Raw genomic sequence first — 20,712 nt, 5'->3', positions numbered from 1 at the left:
CCTTCACAACTTCCAATAGTTTAATCCCAAAAAGAAAGGGTTTTTGTATACCTACTACGCCTTTCCCTCGACTGCTGTTTTCATGGAAAACTTTCCAAAAAGGCTGCAAAATAAATACAAAAGAGGTAAATATTAAAATGAAGGATAGTAGGGCTGGAGTGCTTTCAGATAGCGTCAAATAGTCATGATGGGGTTGGGGTAGAAGTAGGGGCTGGAGGTGGCAGGTACATAGAATGGAGGGTCTGGGTAGGAGGAGAGAAGGTGGAGGTGGCGGGTAGAAAGAGTTAAGGGTTTGGGTAGGAGGAAAGAGGGGGTAAAGGCGGGGCGGTAGAGGGAGTAGGTGCTGTTTTAATGACAGAGAGGGGGGTGGAGGTGCCTGGGCAGGAGGGAGTAGGGGCTTTGGGTACAAAGAGAGAGGGGGTACAGGTGGCCAGGTAGAGGGGAGTGGGAAGTAACCTTACAAGACAGACGGAAAATACATTCAACATGATAGTTCTAACCATGATCAATCGATTCTTGTGATACACATTGAACCCATGGACATTGATCATGGGAGCTTCCTTTGCAAACCCTATTGTTGTTATCACAGAAACCTGAAAAAAAAAAAACAGCAGTTTAAGTGGTGATGACCAATTCTTAGTTGCTCACCGAAAAAACGGACTAAATCTTTAGTTTGGCCACTTATTTCTAAAAACCAACTTTACCTCTCCCATACCAAGTTCCTTAGCGTTTCCAACTTGGGGCTTGTACAAGATGTGTTCTGGAAACTTCAAATCAGCTGCAATACTCAAGTGTTGCACTAATTCTCCCCGTAAGAAAATTTGAAACCTTTCTGGCATGCGAAGGTAAATGATTGACGAATAAGCCTGCAGGAGATAAAAAACCATATAACGGCACGACTGAGTCCATGGAATCAAAAGACATAACAAAAAGTCAGTCTTCAATATTGAAAAAACCCATAGTCGAAATGAATGCATACTCGTAGAGAGTACCGAAGCCTATTTGAAATGTGCTGATTGGTGAACTGTTTCTGCAATGAGTCTGATTTGCTTGGCTTAGGACCACCTCGTAACTGAATGTCCTGCAGATACCAAGTCTTTAGAAGCATGCATGTTTCTCAATAATGAGCAACACATATGATCCTTGAGCTGAACAAACTCTAAAGCAACCAAATCAGAATGACACCTTATCACTTCACACATTTCTATCATCTGGCAAAGGTTACTGAAAAAATATGTCTTCAAGAAACAACACTCAAGCTAAACAAGTTTAAGCAAGCTGGAGCTCCTCCTCTCCTTGCGCAGCGCCCCCCTCCTCTTCGTGAGTCCCTCCTCACGCCCTTCCACCTGCACCCCCTGCTTCCCCACGCAGACCCTCCTGGGTCTTTGCGTAGCCCTAACCTTCCTCCCACTTGCCCGGGCTCCCTCTGTCCCAGCCCTCTTCTGCCTCTCGCTCCTTGTTCCCCTCTCCCTTCTTCCTCCAATTCACGCTTCGCACATTCCTCATCTCTGCCTGCCCGCCCTGTCTTCAACCTTCACCCCATTGCCTCCCTACCTCCTCTTCCACTTCGCCTCCCACAGAGACCCCCACCCCCCCCCTTCCCCTTTTCCCCCGGTTTTTTTCCCCCATTTTCTTTTTAGTCACCTTTGATTATGACCTTGCTGCTGCTCCTTGGTTGGGTTTCTCTTACAGGCAGCTTGGTCAGTTGTTTCTGTTGGAATGCACAGCGGAAAAATGAGCAGAAGTGTAGAGAGAGAGAAGCTATATAAACTCTGCTATATACACAAGATCCAGTACAAAAAACAAGTGGGGGGGGCAAGGGTGGTATTTATACCACCCTGGGCTGCTGCTCGGCCAGCCACAAAACAGCCGACAGCCCCTGAAGAGCCTCACGACTGGAATAAATCCAGTCGGCCAGCAAACAATCCAGTCGGCCAACAGCAGTAGGAGTCGGCCAGGACTAGATCAAGTTGGGCTGTAGAAAAACAGTCGGCCAGCACACAACAGCCCCCCGACTAGCAAAACTAGGGAAAAACCATGGAAAATGAGGAAAAATGGAGAGAACTCCTGGGCAAGCACACCCCTTCCCAGCCTGAAGAACCCCCTGCTGAAGAGCCAGGAGTTATGTTGATGTGCTCCCACATAGTCGAAGACTTTGCACAATTCATCACTCACATCTGCACTTCCAAGGAAATCCTCTTCATGGGTGATACCCTGTTACACAAAGAAGCCAAGTGCTGCCAAATCCCTCGAGCCAGCGTCATGTGTTTGATGTGATTGATCACTTGGGGTGTGCAATTAAGGAAGATGAAAGAACGCACACGGGCATTGACACGATCCCATAACTGTGCCTGAGCCTCCCGTTCTTTCCTAGTAGAAAGTAAAAGCTCCCCATCCTCCAACTCTGGCCTTGGAACACCAACCACAATGAAATCAACCAAGTCATAAGACACCAAGACAGACTCCATCATTACCTTCCAGATGCCATAGTTGGTCCCATCCAACTGTCGATCCACCGGGAATGTGGGGAGGGTGGGAATCTTCACATACTTCTCAGCCATCTCAAGCAAATCTACCATCTCAAGGGTTCACAAGGTCTTGTGAAGGGAGGGTGGGAGGGGAAAAAAATGAAGAATAGGCTGCAAACACTATGCAAGGTGGCTGTCCAGCAGTGATGGCCGCCTTCTACCTATTTCTCCTAGTCCCGAGAAGCCCAGAACTTCTCCAATCAGCACCAAAAAACAGCAAACCCTCAAGCTCTCACTGTCTCCGAGCTTCAAGCCACCTGGGGCTCTGATACCATGTCGGAATGCACAACGGAAAAATGAGACAATTGCTGTGAGAAAGAAAACGCAGAAGTGGAGAGAGAGAGAGAGAGAGAGAGAGAGAGAGAGAGAGAGAGAGAGAAGCTGTAGAAACTCTGCTATATACACAAGATCCAGTACAAAAAAACAAGTAGGGGGGCAAGGGTGGTATAAATGGGCTGCTGCTCGGCCAGCCACAAAACAGCCGACAGCCCCTGAAGAGCCTCATGATTGGAATAAATCCAGTCGGCCAGCAAACAATCGAGTCAGCCAACAGCAGCAAGAGTCGGCCAGGACTAGATCAAGTCGGGCTGTAGAAAAACATTCAGCCAACAACACAAAGCAGTCCCCTACCACTAGCAAAACTGGGAAAAAACCAGGAAAATGAGAAAAAAATGGAGAGAACTCTTGGGCGGGCACACCCACAACAGAGTAGTACAGACAGGAGATGATTGCTAACATTTTTCTCACATTGGCTTCTACCCTTTTCCTAGCCCCAACTTCCTGTTTTCTTTTTCATCTCCTTTTTTGGCGACAACCTTGTTGTTCCTTGGTTGGGTTGCTCTTGTAGGCAGCTTGGTCGGTGCCCTTTGGCATTCCCCTTTGGAGGACTCCATGGCACCCGCTCTATCTACCCCATCCAAGGCCACAACCAGCTGTAAACTTTCAGTTGGAGACCTCCAGCTCCTCAGCTCCTTGGTGGCTTCATTGGAAGCCACTACACTGCTTTGCAAGTTTATCAGCAGCGGACCAGCCCGTAAAAAATTGCGGGATCTTTTGCAAGCCACCCTACTTAGTGAGCAAGGGCGCATCCTTGTTGTCCAAGCAACAAATTTCCTCCCTCCTGATGGGCATCTTCTTGATGGGAGCTCGCCAAGGTTTTCTTTGTTAAGCTGTGTGGTATGGCCGATGAAGGTCAAGTTCAGCGGGTCACCCGCAACTTTGTGTCGTCGGCAATGACCGCCGTGCACCTAGGGCCAAGGTGTCCTGGTGAGTTGTCCAACCCCTCCACAAAGGGAGGCTAGACATCATCAATGAGTCATGGAAGGTTTTCCTACTTGCCCACATTTTGGCCCGACCATGGTGACCCATAGCACTCCTACATCATATGGATCTTCTCCGCCATTCCTATCCGCAAACTTAGCACTTCATCACCAATGAGGTGGTAGCTCAAGTGGTGAAGTGTTTGTCTTGGGACCGGGAGGTCCCCGGTTCAGACCCCACTAGGTGCTCCATTGGCGGCATGCGCCTATGGACCCTCAGATGCGCCTGTGAGCGGTGAAAAAAAACGGTAACTATGGGAGGATCTTGGGCCTAAGGCCAGTCAGAAAAAGAAAAAGAAAAACTTAGCACCTCATCCCGAGCCGTGCGCAATGAATTGTTTTTTTCCCATGGGGAGAATCGTGTGATTGCACCTACGCATCTTCGCCCCAAATGGGGCACGTGACAGGGCAGCATTTTGGATCCAGGTTCGACAGGGCATGGGAGGAGATTTTAACATGATTGAGGTGGCGGAGGACCGTCGTGATAGCTGCTCCATCACCACTGTAGTAGGGATCGAGAGCGGAGCCTGGGAGGAGCTTCTTTGTGTGCTAAGGGGACGGGATCCCTGGCAATTTACCAAAGTTTGGTTGGCCCCCCTTTCAGTCTTCTTGTCTCCAGATCGAACTGCCACGCTAGTGCTCCAAGTTTGGCCCAGCTGTTATGTACCTTGTACCAACCCTCGGGATTAGGGACTAATCCAACAGGGTTAGGGGAGCCCTGGAATTAAAGAAAGCAGGCTTGGATGGATAGTAAGGTTCAATATTAATAAATCCAAGGTTTATTGGCTATTTATTTATAGTGCAGCAATAAGGTTGTACTTAGCTCGTTACAAAATCGACTGAAGACAAAATCGCAGCCCGGTCTTCATCTCTCATGCGTGGAGCACAAACAGACTAACTTGTTTTGCATGCTTTTCTCCAATCTCTCGCGTGAAACTTGTATTTTTTCCCCGAGTTTTCTGGATTTCCAGAATTGGTCACATAGGTATCTTGAGGCAGCAAACCTTTCTTCTCCCTTTACCAACATGGCACGACTCCACTTTGTTGATGATGTTTCCGACCATGAGGAAGATCGTCCTCAGGGGTCATGGGAACCCGAGCCGCACACATGGATGCCACAACATTGTGTGGGTTTTTTATCCGTGGTTTGGCACGGGAACACAAGCTCCAAATTAAGAACAATCATAGCAAGACACTAGAGGACACCATCCGCTATGCTAGGATTTGAAGAGACGATGGCCATCCAAACGCACAAGACCAAACCCAGTCTTCGAGTGAACCCAATCTGAGGAAAGATCAGAAGCATCAGCACATCCTCTAGAACATTAGAAAGGGGAAGTGTTTCTCTTGCAGTCAAAAGGGCCATATGAAGGCGAGTTGTCCAAAGGCAAAGACCATGGCAGCTCATTTGACCGAAGTCACAAATAACCCTAAAGTTCTTCCATAGATATTATTAGTTTAGGTCAGAGTGCTTGCATGATATGTGTTTTCAGCATGGCAATCTTTGGTCCTAACGATTTGATACATATGTATAAGTCAGTGTTAGGAGAAACAGTGCAACATCCTTTTTGACCCTGGTTGCACTCACAACTTCTTTCATGCCAAACTTGTGCAAAAGCTCGGAGTGAAGACGCACCCGAGTGATCACGTGTATCGTGAGAACCCAGTAGAAGGACTTGGACAGATGTGGGATATGCGTGTGTCTCAATTACTGATATATATATATAGAGTTATGTGTCCATGCAAATTTGAAGGGTCATGTTTTGTCCTTTGTAATGGAAGATGCTCTAGTATATTTGAGGAATGGTTTTGTGGTCCGACTCTCTATTTTTAATAACTCAACAAGACTTGTTAATTTGTTATGAAGTTCAATGTAATGTATATTTGTTATACCTCAACAAGACTTGTTAATTTGTTAATCTAATGTATATTTCATCTGATGTTAATTGTGGTTTATAACGGTTGAGTTAGATGTTTGGGGAACACTAGACTAGGAAGCATCAGTGCGGAGTCTCCTAGGGGAGGGGAAGATTGCTTGACAATAGTCGGAATATCTTAGGATTGGGACAGATTGCATGGTATATTTCCTTGTGGGAGCTCCATTACGACGAGACTGGATGTGTGTACATGTGTGAATCATTTCATTGTTATTCCAATGGTTTACCTGTAGGGCGGACCGTAACATGGGGTGGAGGTGTGGTTCACCAAGACTTAGTTGGTAAAGGACTGATCACCTTGACATAGCTTTAAGTCTCAAGGAAATTTTATAGGTGTGTATCCTACCGGTTGTTGTTCCAGGATGATAGAGTCTCTATGCCGGATTGTGCTGGGATTAGGGGAGAATTCTTATGATTGTCAACACTCCTACAGCAAGTCATCCGATTAGGGGAAGGCCATATGCAAGTTACATGTAGCTAGGGTTCCATTCAGTGTAGTTAGGAAACGCGTTTCCTAGCAGGAAAGAAACGTGGAAACGTTTCCGAAACGTTTTCTTCTGGGAAACGCGTTTCTTTCACACATGTTTTATAACATCCCCCCCCCCCCCCCAAAATCCCACGTCAACATCAGGCGAGTGTTTCGTTAATATATTCTCTGGTTTCCGTGCGCCACCTTCCCCTCATCGTCAACAGCGAATACAAGTGCTGCTCGGCCTACCCCAAACCTCCACGTTTCCTCCCTTGGGTCACGTGTCTACAGCCAGGTGTGTTTTTCATCAATCCTGCTTGCTAATTTTAGCCAATTTGGGGCAAGATGGAGATGCTGCAAAATGGGGGTTTTCTTCACAGAGACCCCATTAAGCCTCCAATGTTTGCCTTAGACTTTGCCCAAGGGTCTTAAGCAGCTATGTAATCCATTACAAGGCTGATTTTTGTCAATTGAAGTGGTTTGAAAATTGGGGGTTTCTCTGCATGCACACTCCTTCAACAAAATGCCTCGCACAAGAGATGATATGTGGACCCATGTGATCGAATCGACCTCCTACAAGGGTGGAGGTGCTTCCAAATGGCAGTGCAAGTATTGTGGTTTGCAGTCCGGTGGCAGCATAGACCGGGTGAAGGCCCATTTCACAGGTTTAGCGGAGAAGGGAGTTAGCTCTTGTCCACTTGTTCCGGATGCTATCAAGGCATCATTACAAGAGTGGAAGAGAGCCAAATTATTAGGCCAAATGAAGTTACCAACAGAAAAGGAGAGGTATGAAGATGAGGAGGAAGATGTGGATGTGTCAGCTACAGGTAGTACAAGTGTATCCAAGAAACAAAAGATTTCAGAAGGTAGCTTTGCACCACGGGCACAAAGGACTCCCATCCCCATTGCCAAGGCCTTGCAAAGAGGGAGCATCAAAGCCAGTCTACAAATGCAGGCAAAGCAAGAGGCCAACCAAGAGCTGACAAAGCTCTTCATACAATGCGCTTTGTCTTTCAATATTGTGCACACTACACGATGGAAAAAGGCCATGAGGGCAATCAGCCGCATAGGATGTGAGTGGGAAGGGCCCTCTTATGCGGCCTTGCGCACACGAGAGCTTAGAAGGGAGAGACAAGCTGTGGAGATGGAGGTAGAGCCTCTCAAGGAAACATGGAAAAAATATGGATGCACTCTTCTATGTGCTGGATGGTCGGATGTTAGAAAAAGGAATGTTTATAACATCCTCGTCTCATCATGCAAGGGCACAATGTTCTTGCGTGCCATAGATGCATCCATGGCAGGTAAGTACATTTGGTGACACATTCGAGAGGCTATCATGGAGATTGGGCCACAGAATATAGTGCAGGTGATCACTGATAATGGCTCAAACTATGTCTCCATGGGAAGAATGCTTGAGGAGGAGTTTCCTGCCATTCTTTGATGGCTTGGGATGATCGTGATAGTCCCAAGGCCAATGCATTTGTACGTGTTGTCATGAGAGACACTTGGTGGCAAGAGGCTGAAGCTCTCATAAAGGCCATTCAGCCTATTTATAGTGTTCTTCACATCACGGACATGGAGGGTAGCACTCAAGGACTCCTGTATCAGCAGAGAGGTATGCTGCATTATGCATGCACTCTAAGTCTCTTTGATTCTTCAATCTTGTATAATGTCATATTTATGACATTATACTGTATACATTTCATGGCTGTTTTTTTAGGGTTCAGGACATCCGAGCCGTGTGGAACACACGATGGGATTGGTTTCATAGACCAATCCATGCAGTTGCTCACATATTGCATCCTCTTTGGAGAAATGAGGAGCTTGAGGATGGATGGCAGCAGTACATCCAGAGATAACAACCCCCTAACTACTATGGTTCCATTATTAGTGATAATCCATGGTTACTAGCTATTTATAACTGAAATGTTATTTATAGTGACAGCAATCACTATATAAGTGACTTATGGGTTATTGTGATTCATTCAGACATTGAGTTGGTTGTTGGTCTATGCTTGGACCAGACTCCTACCATGGACATGGTAGTTCACATGCGGTCTTGCCAAAGGTCTGATATGGGACGCCACGGCTGACTCGCTTAGCATGTGGGAGTGGAACCTTAGCCCCTGGCTCGAGGGAGGTTTGCGGACGCGAGCCTACGGTTGGGTGTTGAGCTTGCCTGCATTTAGTTTCTCTAACCTTGTTTGTGCCTTTGTATTAGGTTGAATCCTGGAGGAATCTCACACCACCTAACAAGACCTATGTTGATGATGGGTGTGTGATAGGGGCTGCACAGTGGGCACGCCGGCACCACTTTCTCAGATCATCCAACAGTAGTTCTTCATTTGGGTGATCGAACAACAAGATCACAAGCAAACAGCCAAAATTCTATAGGCTCTCATTGGAGACTCAGATGTTTGCGGCTACATTCAAGAGATCTAGGCAGCCTTCTCGTTCTACACAGGTACCACCACCTCTACCCTTGATAGAGCCCTCGTCCAGATAAGCACTTTTCTCTGTCAACGAACAACTCATGAGCGGCTCGTGATTTTTAGGGAGCAAGAGAGGCAAACATTGATGATTGCACAACCTTGCAACTCTTCAGCAACTCAAGGAGCAGAAACCAAACAGCCAGTGGGTGGAAACACAAATGGAGGCAGGCACTACGCTAGCTCTAGAAGCACCTGGAGACAAGTAGCAATATATATGCGTAGAGATGTATGTGTGAACACACTTAGGACTGACCGCGAACTTTTTCCCTCTTAAGGACGCTTTTTCCCCTTGCATGTGCTCTCTCTCTCTCTCTCTCTCTCATACTGAGCCTCTAGCAGTAGTGCTCCATCCATGACACCCCCCACTAGCTCAGTACTTTCATAGTTTATTTCATGTTCATTTTGTCCTTTTTTTTTTCTAGACATCCAGAAGACATTAATAGTTGTATATTGATTTGTCTCATAGGTCGAGTTCAGCCTCTAGTAGACGTTAATACAGCTCTCTCTCTCTCTCTCTCAACTAAGTTCATTTTTGCATGCGTCCGTGCGTGTCTGTAGCAACTGCTCCAAAACCTAGCCCCAACATTTGGTATCACAACAGGTTCTCCTTCCCGACGTCGGCTATCAAAGCACGCCACTGCCCACATACTACGCACCGCCCCCTTCATGTTGTGCCACATACTATGCTTTGTTGACTCGTCGCCTCCCGCCTATTGGTGCGGGGCTTTCCTCCCACTTTCCGCTCTCAGCTTAGCGAGCAACCCCAGCCCTAGCGTGCGAGGAACCACTGCCACCCAGCCCAACCGTCAGCACTACCACAGCCCCTCAGCTCAGCCCTTTGGGAGGCCAAAAACTTGGGTGACGCACAAGCGGCAGTGGACTAAGCTCAACCATATATATATATCCACATATTATGAGTATGTGTGTGTGTGTGTGTGTGTGTGTACACCACACATGTATGCATTACATACATACATACATACATACATACATACATATATATATATATATATATATATATATATATATATATATCACACTATATAACTATATATAAATATATATATTATATATAGTTATATATATATGTATGTATGTATATATATCTACTATATATATATACATACATATATGTGTGTATATATATATGTATATAGTTATATATACTATATATATACAACTATATATATGTATGTATATATATATACACAACACTATATAACTATATATATATAGTTTTATATATATATATATATGTAGTTATATATATAGTTATATATATCTATATATACATATATAACTATATATATACATATATATATATATACATATATATATAACTATATATAGCTATAACTATATATAGCTATATATATATATATATATATATATATATATATATATGTGTGTGTGTGTGTGTGTGTGTGTGTATATATATATGTATATATATATATATATAGAGTTATAAATATGTGTATATATATATACATATATATATATATATATAGTTATATATATGTGTATATATATATTTATATATATGTGTATATATATATATACATATATATATGTATATATATATATCTATATATAACTATATCTTTGTATATATATATATAACTATATATCTATAGTTCAGCCAACGTCCAAGCTTGCTAGAAGCAGAGGTTGTAGCACGCTGCTCGCTGAAGCTCCCGCCTTCACCCCTGCGCTCGCGCTGCTCGCCCCTCGCCTTCCCTCCCTCGCGCCCCTTTCCTCCCCCCGCCTGCCATCGCTTCTGCGCCCCCCCCCCCCCCCCTCTTCTCGCCATTGCGCCCCCCCCCCCCCCCCTTCTTCTTGCGTACTCGCCCTCTTGCGCCCCCCTTCCTCGCTGCTGCGCCCCCCCCCCCTCCTCGCCATCTCGCCCCCCCCCCCTCCTAGCCTCTTCGCCTGTTCGCCCCCCCCCCCTTTTTTTCGCGCCCACCTCTCTTCGGCAGCGCCCCGCCCCCCCTCCCTTTTGCGTTGCTGCCGCCCCGCCCCCCCCCCTCCCCCCCCCCCCCCCCCCGGGCTTCTCCTTCGACTTTTCGCCCCCTCCCTCCTCTCTCGTGCTGTTTTTCACCCCCAGGGGGTTTTGTTTTTTTCCTTTTCCTCCGGTCTTCCGCCTCTCTGTGTGCAGCCCGTTTCTTGCAGGATTTCCGCTTTCGCCTCGCCTTCGCCTTCGCCTGAGCTTCAGACTCTGATGGAGACTCCTCCCGCCTCGCCTCAGAGGGACTCATCCGCAGCCCCCTCGCCCGCCCCCGAGGACATCCCCATCAGGCTCTCTCTTTCGCCGGAAGAGGAAGCGAGCCTCACCGCAGAGGTGGAACGCCTCCAGGCTCATTCCACCATCTGCCATATAGTCAGCACTCGCCCCAGCAGAGGGGAGATCAGGGATCTTCTTCAGGCCCGCCTTCTTGCAGATGTGGGCAAGATCCTGGATGTACAGCTCCTGGGCCGGGGACATTATCAGATCGAGTTCGAGGCCGCCCAGAGCGTTGCCAAGGTCCTTGCCATGAGTCCCCTGGACATCAGGGGTGCTCAGGCTTTCTTCAGACCTTGGCAGCATGGATTTGACCCAGCAGCGGCGGAGCAGGGAGAGCGCCTCTTCCACGTTACAGTTTGCTTCCCTGGACTCCGCCAGGAGTATCTTCCGCTCCTCTCCAGGCTCGGAGCATTGGTGGGCTCGGTACTAGAGACTGGCCCCTCAGCAGCTTCAGTGGTGGCCAGAGCAGCTGGGCTACCTTCGGTCAGAGTGTTGGTGTCTGACATCTCCTCCCTTCCTAAGGTCATTCAGCTACCTAGGATAGGGGGGGGGATGGATAGATCAGAGAGTGGAGTTCTCGGGGCTCCCGAATCAGTGCTTCATTTGCAGGCAGGTCGGTCATCTGGCCAAGGCCTGCCCTCGCAGGAGACCCCGACCCTCACCACAGCAGCAGGCTACTGATGGCCCGCCCACAGATTCGGCTCGGCAGGCTGCCTCCGGGACACCTGCTCAGGCCACAGAGACCTCGGAGTGGCAGCCTGGACAGGGGCGCCGCCGAGGGAGACAGCCACAGCAGCACGCCCAGAGACCGCTGCAGCAGCAGCCACAGTCTCAGCCTCACTAGGTTCCCATGAGGAACAGCTTTTCTCCCCTCAAGGAGGAGACCCCCGCGGCGACGACTGAGGACCAGGAGATGCCAGCACCCCCTCCTTCACCCCCCCCACCCCCGTCCCCCCCCCACTGCCTCGCTTCCACCATCGCCTCCTCCCGTCTCCGCTCCGGTTTCGGCAGCGGCTCCCTCTCCATCCCCCTCGCCTCCCCCTCCTCCCCCTCCGCCTGCCTCTCCCTCCCGGGAGGCCCTGGCGGTTCCCTAGCGTTCACCTGCAGTCCGGAGAGCGCTGAGCACTGATCTCGCTCGAGCATCACAGAGGAGACCTATGCCGATTAGGGCTTCACGGATTTCATCTATCCGCAGTCGGCTGAGTCGCCTTGGCATTAGACAGCGCTCGGAGGCTTTTGATTATACTTTCACACGGCTTTTTGGAGCAGAGGGCCCCCATGAGCCAGCACCCATCCGAGTTCATGTAGTGATACCTCCGGCCCGCGGAGAGGAGGCACTAGACTCAGCGGTGGCCTTCTCTTTCCCTCTATGTGGCCCTTGCGACCGGGAGTGGACTCTAGAGCTCGCTCTCGGCACTTTGAAGACTCAGGCAATTGAGTTTTCTCATCACATGAGCGATCTGGAGGTGACAGATGTGATAGGCCGACTTTGGGAGTTGGCTCATTTTTTCTTGGATCCCGGGGGTGTGGATACCTCAGGGATTCGGCATTTGGTCGTGCGCATAGTGGCCGACTTAGCACGCGACCCTGGATATGTGTGTATACACGAGGTTTCTCTGTCAGAGCAGGAGGCAGTCGCCATGGGCCACAGCCCACTGGCGCCTAATCCGGGATTCTTGCAATACACCGGGTGGGCAGATTCGCAGCCGCTCGGATGGGGACTACTCTCCATCCAAGCCGCTTGCGAAGGCCCGCCGCACGGCTGAGACAGCATCCACCTCAGCAGGACATCCATGAGGATCATCTCATGGAATGTACAGGGCCTTGGCGGAGCACACTTTATACGCTATCGTGGTTGCTTGAGGCAGGAGCTTCAGAGATGCCTGGTTGGTGGCAGCATTGATATTTTGATGATGCAGGAGCACCACTTGGGTGAGAGCAGGATCCGGAGATATGGTTCGGTGATGCCTGGTAGATGGGACACTTTTTGGTCTGCAGGGTTTGGTCCTTTGGGTGGACAGGGAGGAGTATGCATGGTCATTGCAGATGTATGGCGGCAGGCCATTGTGGATCGAGGGATCATTGTGCCTGGAAGAGCACAGTATGTCATTCTGAGGATGCATGATGAGCTATTGGGCGTGCTCAACGTCTATGCGCCCAATCATGCTAGTGCCAGAGCAGAGTTCTGGACCCAGGTTACGGATGCATTGCCAGAGGCCGCACATTGGTGTGTCGGGGGAGACTTCAACATGCTTGAGGACCCGGCAGATAGGGTGGGAGGCAGTCATGTTACAGTGCACGGCACGGAGCTTGCAGCTTGGGATCGGTTTTGCATGTCACTGAGGATCACTGATGCATGGCAGCATGGGGCTTTCTCCCGGTCTCAGGACAGTCTTAGTTTCTCTCGGTCGGATCGCCGCGGTCGGATCGCCGGGGCAGGGAGGGACTAATCTATCACGGATTGATCGCTTTTATGTGGGCGACTGGTTAGGGGAGCGAGGGGGCTCCGTCGGCATTCTCGCTGGCACCTCATTTTCAGATCATGCGCCAGTTATATTGACATTGGAGGAGGGGACACGGGAGCCCAGCTTGCAGTTGAGGATCCCAGAGAGGATACTTACAGATCCCAGTCTCGCTGAGGACATTGAGAGGATCTGGCATGATAGTCAGTGCTCTGACCAGGATGCAGCGGGCCAGTGTGCCCAGGGACTCACCGATCTTAGCTCTTTTCTTCACGCTGCAGCTTTGACACGGCTGGGAGAGTTTCGCGAGCGGGAGCATCGGCTGAGACGCAGCCTTGCTTCGCTACATCGCCTTCAGGAGCAGCAGCCTGCATGTGAGTGGGTGGCGTCCCAGCTGCGCCAGGCACGCCAGGAGGTTAGAGAGGTAGAGGAGCAGAGACACGAGTTTTACTATCGTCGTCAGGCCTCTCAGTGGACGCAGCTTGGTGATAGAGTGACTGGAGAGTTTTTTGAGATCACTGGACCCCGTCATGCGCGAGCAGGAGTCCGCCAGCTTGGTAGACCGGATGGATCGGTAGCTACTGAGCTTGGGGAGATTAGAGCCATTGCCACTGCATTTTATAGAGACCTGCTTTCAGCGGAGCCAGCCACTGAGGATCGAGATGTATGCAGACAGACTGTGTGGGCCCATGTGCAGAGGAGGGTCACAGACCGGATGCGTACAGTTCTAGGTGCGCCTCTGTCAGAGATTGAGCTTGCCGAGGCCTTGAGGGTCCTGCCGCGACATAGTTGCCCAGGGGAGGACGGACTGACGCCGGCCTTTTTTATGCGCTACTGGGACCTTTTGGGGCCAGGCCTCCGCAGGGGCTTTCAGCATGTTTTGGACACTGGGGTGATGCCGCAGAGCTTTTCAGAGGGCTTGATCTATCTTATCCCCAAGGGGGAGGGAGTATCAGATGATATTCGGCATTGGAGGCCTATTACGATCCTCAATACTGTCTACAAGGTCTTAGCAAAGGCCTTGAGTTTGAGGATCCAGCCCTTCCTAGGGGAGTTGATTCATGCTACTCAGACAGGATTTGTCAAGGAGCACAGTATCCTTGACAACATCTTTACTTTCTGGGAGGCGACGGCCCGAGCTAGATTTCTTGGCGAGGACTTGGTCGTGATGCTTCTCGATTTTGAGAAGGCATACGATAGAGTTGATTGGGGTTTCTTAGAGGGCACTATGCTTCGCCTGGGCTTTGAGCCAGGATGGATCAGAGGGGTGGCGGCTCTGTATTCCACAGCTCGCAGCCAGGTGCTGATTGCAGGAGGACGGGGGCCGAGTTTTGAGCTGACCAGATCAGTCTGTCAGGGGTGTCCCCTCGCTCCTTTTCTTTTTCTCTTCTTTGCGGAGGCTATGAGCATGTATTTGACGGCAGAGGAGGTTGGTTTGAGAGGACTGCAGCTCCCAGTCCGGGGGGAGGACCTGCTTGATGCTGAGTTTGCAGATGACACGGGCTTATTTTTGCATGGCCAAGAGGCCAATCTTCTTCGGGCAGAGCAGTCGCTCCAGGTTTTTAGTGCAGCTTCGGGAGCATTCATCAATTGGCGCAAGACAGTGGCCTTTTGGATCAGTAGTGCTCCCACTCCGGCATGGAGCCCAGACCCCGGTTTTAGATGGATTCCTCCAGGCACAGCAGTGCGGTATTTGGGATGCCAGATTGGCCTAGATTTGTCACCTGAGCAGCAGATTGCCCCGCTTCTTCTGAGCATTCGGAAGAAGCTTTTGTATTGGAGTACAGCTCGACTATCCTTGGCCGGAAGGGTGGTGGTGGCAAATCAGGTGCTGTTAGCGACCATGTGGTACATTACGTCTTGCTGGATTTTCTCGAGCTCTTGCATCAGCCAGGTATATATAGTTATTTATATATATATATATAGTTATATGTATATACCTAGATGAATCCACGAACATGTCCAAATTCACCTTTTACGAACGTGCATGTTATATACTCATGGTAGTCAACCCGCAAGACTATATAACTATCAACTCCATCATGCATAGTATGGACTAGATACTACGACATCCCCACTAACATCATCAGTGCCCAATAGTGGGTGTAGAACTCTGTATCAAGATATGCTCTCACACACACACTCTACACACACACACACACACACACACACACACACAAGAGCATATATTCACTTAAAGCTCTTCGTACTGAGTTTCTGTCAAACCTCCGGAGATGCAGGGCAGACTCAGCCATAATGAAGTCTAACACTAAGGGAAGTAGCAAATAGAAAGAATTAGTACAGCGAAGAAGTTGTTGATAGGGCAAATGCACCGATAAAGATAGAAAGAATAAGCACAATATTAACTGGCCGCAACTCGAACGAAAACTTCACAATGTGAAATCTGCATGTCCGCTAATACGGCTGAATTGTATACCTAGATGAATCCAAGAACATGCCCAACTTCACCTTTTACAAACGTGCATGTTATATACTCATGGTAGTCAACCCACAAGACTATATAACTATCAACTTTATTATGCAAAATGGACTAGATACTACGACATCCCCACTAACATCATCAGTGCCCAATAGTGGGTGTAGAACACTGTATCAAGATATGCTCTCACACGCGCACTCCACACACACACACACATAAGAGCATATATTCACACAAAGCCCTTCGTACTGAGTTTCTGTCAAACTATATATATATATATATATATATATATACATGCATTTATAAATATTAACAATACACACACACACACACACACACACACACACACACAATATTATATTTTACTTATTTGTTCATTTATTTATATATTTATATATTTATATATTTATATATTTATATATTTATATATTTATGTGCATTGATTTTTATTTTTTACACACACAAAGACATCCCACAATCACAAGAAACATTTTGTTTGTTTCATGATTTCGAAAGGTTTTGTTTTGTTTTATTTCATCTCTTTGAATCAAATGGAGAGCTTTCGAAGTGACATTTTTTATATAAACATAGTAGTACATGATACAAGTCACATTTAAGTATATAATATAGAAAAAGAAACATTCAAGACACATCCTCCACAAAATTTGCAAACGACGTGGAAAGTCACATACTTGCTAATGAGAACTAAATCATCCCAAATGTCTTGTTAATTCGAGGATTTGCAGGGAGGCATGATAATGGAGATGGGATTTGCAATGGAGGTGGCTTCTAATGAGGAATTTCAACAATTGGGTGTGCAATTACTTGAAATTGAAAAGCCAAATTAGAAATTGAGGATAATTGAAAGTAAAATTGTTCCCAATTTGACTTGAATATGATAACATATATATGTATGCCTACATCTATATATGTATATGTATGTGTATGCAAACTTGAAATTCTACAATTTGGGGTTTAAAAAATTGTAACGTAAAATATGACTTTTTGGCGAAACACCATTTCAGCCAGGAGGTTTCATGACGTTTCGAAATGTTTCCTCCTGTTTCAGAGATGTGAAACAAGTTTTCACATGACAGACAAAGACACACATCATATAACAAAGAGAAATAAAAAAGCCCCGCCAATGAGGTGGTAGCTCAAGTGGTGAAGGTGTTTGCCTAGGACCAAGAGGTCCTACGTTCCAAAACCGCCTTGGTGTTTCAGAGAGACGAAACAAGTTTTCATGTCACACACACACACACACACACACACATCATAACAAAGAGAAAATAAAAAGGCCCCGCCAATGAGGTGGTAGCTCAAGAGGTGAAGGTGTTTGCCTAGGACCAAGAGGTCCTGCATTCAAAACCCCCCTTGGTGCTTCCTCGGCGGCATCGCCTACGCGTGGATAACTAAGCACCTACGGGCAGTGGAAAGTCAATAACTACGAGAGGATCTTGAGCTTAAGGCCAATCGGCCAAAAAAAAAAAAAAAAAAAACAGCCCCATTTTTTTTTCTGAATGGATCTGTAAAATCCTGAAAATGCCCAAAACCTGGAAACATTCTTGTGACTATGAGGATAACAAGACTGATATTAGATATGTCAAACAATAGTTTGAATAGTGGTCTATATTGAGAAATAAAGATTCATGTAGATCAATAATCAAGTGAGTGTTATGATTGCAGGTGCGCCCTTGTGTTCCGAATGATGCCTTGCCCCTGCTTTGTGGGATAAGGGGGGTCCCATGGGTACTAAGCCCGCTTCTAACGCCAAACTTTTGAAAAAAAAAATACTAGAAATCACAAAACTACTGAATAGCACTAACATTATAAACACTTTGACATCTTTGGTCTGATGTATATATATTTTATGAACAATGCTAAATTTATCCAAGAGCATGGTCCGCACCTTCCAATCACTATCAAAATCCAACTCAAGCTCGCCATCATCATTCAGCCACAAATTGTATACAATTATTTTTGTGCCATGTGAGCACAAGTCTGCAAACTGTCCAAAAACAAATCGCTCATGAACTTGTTCAAAGAAGACCAAATATGCCATAAGATTTGCATGCTTTACAACAATTATCCTAAATCACTTATATCCTGAGATTGGTAGCTTTTCACACACACACACACACTGCATATGCATACATCCATGTACAAACACGCATATAAACGTGTGCGCGCGCGTGCGTGTGTGCATGTGCATGTTCTATTTTTATTTACTTTTTTTTTGGGGGGGGGGGGGGGAGGGACGGAGATGTACCTTTATATATATGGGTGTGTGTGTGTGTGTGTGTACACACTTTTTTTTTTTGGGTCACACACACACATATATATATATATGTATGTGTATATATGTATATGTATATGTACATGTACATATCTCTTCAAGCATTTACCCTTAAATGAAATTACAGAAGTGCTTACTCAAACGAGTGCATATACATGGGTATGTGTGTGTGTGTGTGTGTGTGTGCGTACATTGTACACACACACACACTCACACATATATATGTACAACACTTGTGCCTATGTGCTAAGGTTTTCCAAAGCTAGAAGGAAGAGAGCGGTGGAATCACAAATACTGCACACACGAGTCCTAAACTATTGCTCTGTATTATGTACAAGAAGGAAGTACTACAACTGAAATTCAAGTACAAGAAATGCTCTGTGAAGTCCACCGCTCAAGAAAGCAGATGAAAGTGACGATTTGGCTACCCGCATGTATATATGCACCAATGCTCCTAGTCAACCAGTAGTATTGTAGTCGGCCACCTGTACCCAGCTACCACATCATCAATGCCACATCACTACCGCAACATCACCACTGACACATGGCACCGCCACATGACACTTGCGCTATCTGACTCTGCCTGACGACTGCTATTTGATGTTTGGATGCGCCTTGCATACTAGTAGGAGTGTCACATTCTCCCCTTGCTTGCATTGCAGTTGAGGATAGATGCAGGTGTCCATATAGAGTGCCCTTACATAAAAGGAAAAGATCCAAGCAAAGATCATCCAAGATACCCAAGATCCCGAATACTACAAGACAATTTTTGCATCCGCCAGATCAACACAAAGACATGCAAAGAACCTATGGATAACCAACTTCCACTTGATCGAGTACTTTCCATTTGTTCAACCGTCCATGAGTATTTTACCTCTTTTCTTAGTACTGAGTATTTTACCTCTGAGTATTACAGGACTGAGTATTTTACCTCTTTTCTTAAACCACTGTGATTATGTTTAAACATGTTTAGCATTCACTGATCATGTTTTATTCTGTATGTGCATGTGTAAGTTTGTACACGTGTGTGGATGCAAATACATGTTTGGTGTGTGTGTGTGTGTGTGTGTGTGTACATGTGTGTGCATGCTCATGTGTGTGTACATGTGCATGTATATGTTTTGGAGTATTTCTCTTACCTTGTGCAGGTGGAGCAGCTGAGACTTCTTCTCTTTTATTGGGCACTCAGGGCAACCTGTGGGGCAGCCCTGCAAGCGTAGCCAAGTTGCAGCCAGCGCAGCAGGTGACGTGGCACTGCCACATGGCACAGGCGGCTGATGCAGACAGCTGACGTGGCACAAGCGCCGCATGTATATATGTATATATATATATATATATATATGTGTGTGTGTGTGTGTGTGTGTGTGTGTGTGTGTGTGTGTGTGTGTATACATACATACGTATATATATATATGTATATATGTATATATATATATATATATATATATATATATATATGTATATATATATGTATATATACACACATGTATGTATGTAAGTATAGCCATGGACATTCTCTGGAGCTAATCCTGAAGGGGCAGCCAGAAAAAGAGACTAGAACCAAGGATTTTGGAGCATGAAGTGCAGATTGGCAAGTGTTGGACTAGGAGAAGGACAAGGATGACCTGTCGGCTGCACAAGTGAACTGTCGGCTGTGTGGAACAGGTCGGGGCTGCGTTTTATGGAGAACATGTCCAGTCGGCTGGCCGACCAGCAGTCGGCCAGCACTCTATTTGTCCAAGAGGCCTATATAAAGGCACAGATGCTCATAGTTGGATTCATTCACTCCCCTATGGAGTGGGTCCAGGTTTTAGGACTGTTTTGGGTGTTTCCACCTTTCCATGGAAGGCAGCCCATGGCTGCCAGATTTAGAGGTACCTTTTTGTACCATATGAATATACTGATTTTCCAGATATCTCTCTCTCTCTACTCTCTCTTTTGTCTGTGTTTTTTGCATCAGCATGTTCTAAGTGGTGTTTAGGGCTGAGAGAAGACTATCAGAGCTTCTGCGTGTTACATATGTATATGTATATATATGTATGTATATATACATACATACATATATGTATATATATGTATGTATATATACATACATACATATATATAGACATGTATGTATATATATACATGTATATATACATATATGTATGTATACATACATACATACAAACATACATACATACATATATATATGTATGTATGTATGTATGTATATATATACATACATGTATGTATGTATAAATATACATACATGTATATATGTATAAATATATATATATATATATGTATGTATGTATGTATGTATGTATGTATGTATGTACATACATGTATATATATGTATGTATGTATGTATGTACGTATGTATATGAATCCAAGAACATGCCCAAATTCACCTTTTAGGAACGTGTGTGTTATATACTCATGGTAATCAATCCACAAGACTATATAACTATCAACTCCATTATGCATAGTATGGACTAGATACTAC

General features: G+C 46.4%; 1 protein-coding gene across 2 annotated transcripts in view; it reads right to left on the bottom strand.

The window, feature by feature from the left end:
* The window catches only part of LOC147627795 (uncharacterized), a 110,138-nt gene that overhangs the window by 31,362 nt on the left and 58,064 nt on the right, over nt 1-20,712 (bottom strand). For both annotated transcript variants that reach the window (XR_015268330.1, XM_086814772.1), the window contains exons 10-14: nt 17,838-17,936; nt 980-1,081; nt 705-866; nt 501-593; nt 52-103 (exon numbers count right to left, since the gene is read on the bottom strand). Coding sequence is in view for 1 of the 2 variants with exons in the window: in XM_086814772.1 (XP_086670898.1) it covers nt 52-103; nt 501-593; nt 705-866; nt 980-1,081; nt 17,838-17,936 (508 nt within the window). In the remaining variant the exon portion in view is untranslated. The remainder of the gene's footprint in view (nt 1-51; nt 104-500; nt 594-704; nt 867-979; nt 1,082-17,837; nt 17,937-20,712) is intronic.

Source organism: Cibotium barometz, chromosome 20 (genome assembly GCF_041138505.1).
Source record: "Cibotium barometz isolate CiBa-2024 chromosome 20, ASM4113850v1, whole genome shotgun sequence".
NCBI classification, from domain to species: domain Eukaryota; kingdom Viridiplantae; phylum Streptophyta; class Polypodiopsida; order Cyatheales; family Cibotiaceae; genus Cibotium; species Cibotium barometz.
The sequence above is the reverse complement of the archived record's forward strand: the minus strand, read 5'-3'. Positions and strand labels throughout refer to the sequence as shown.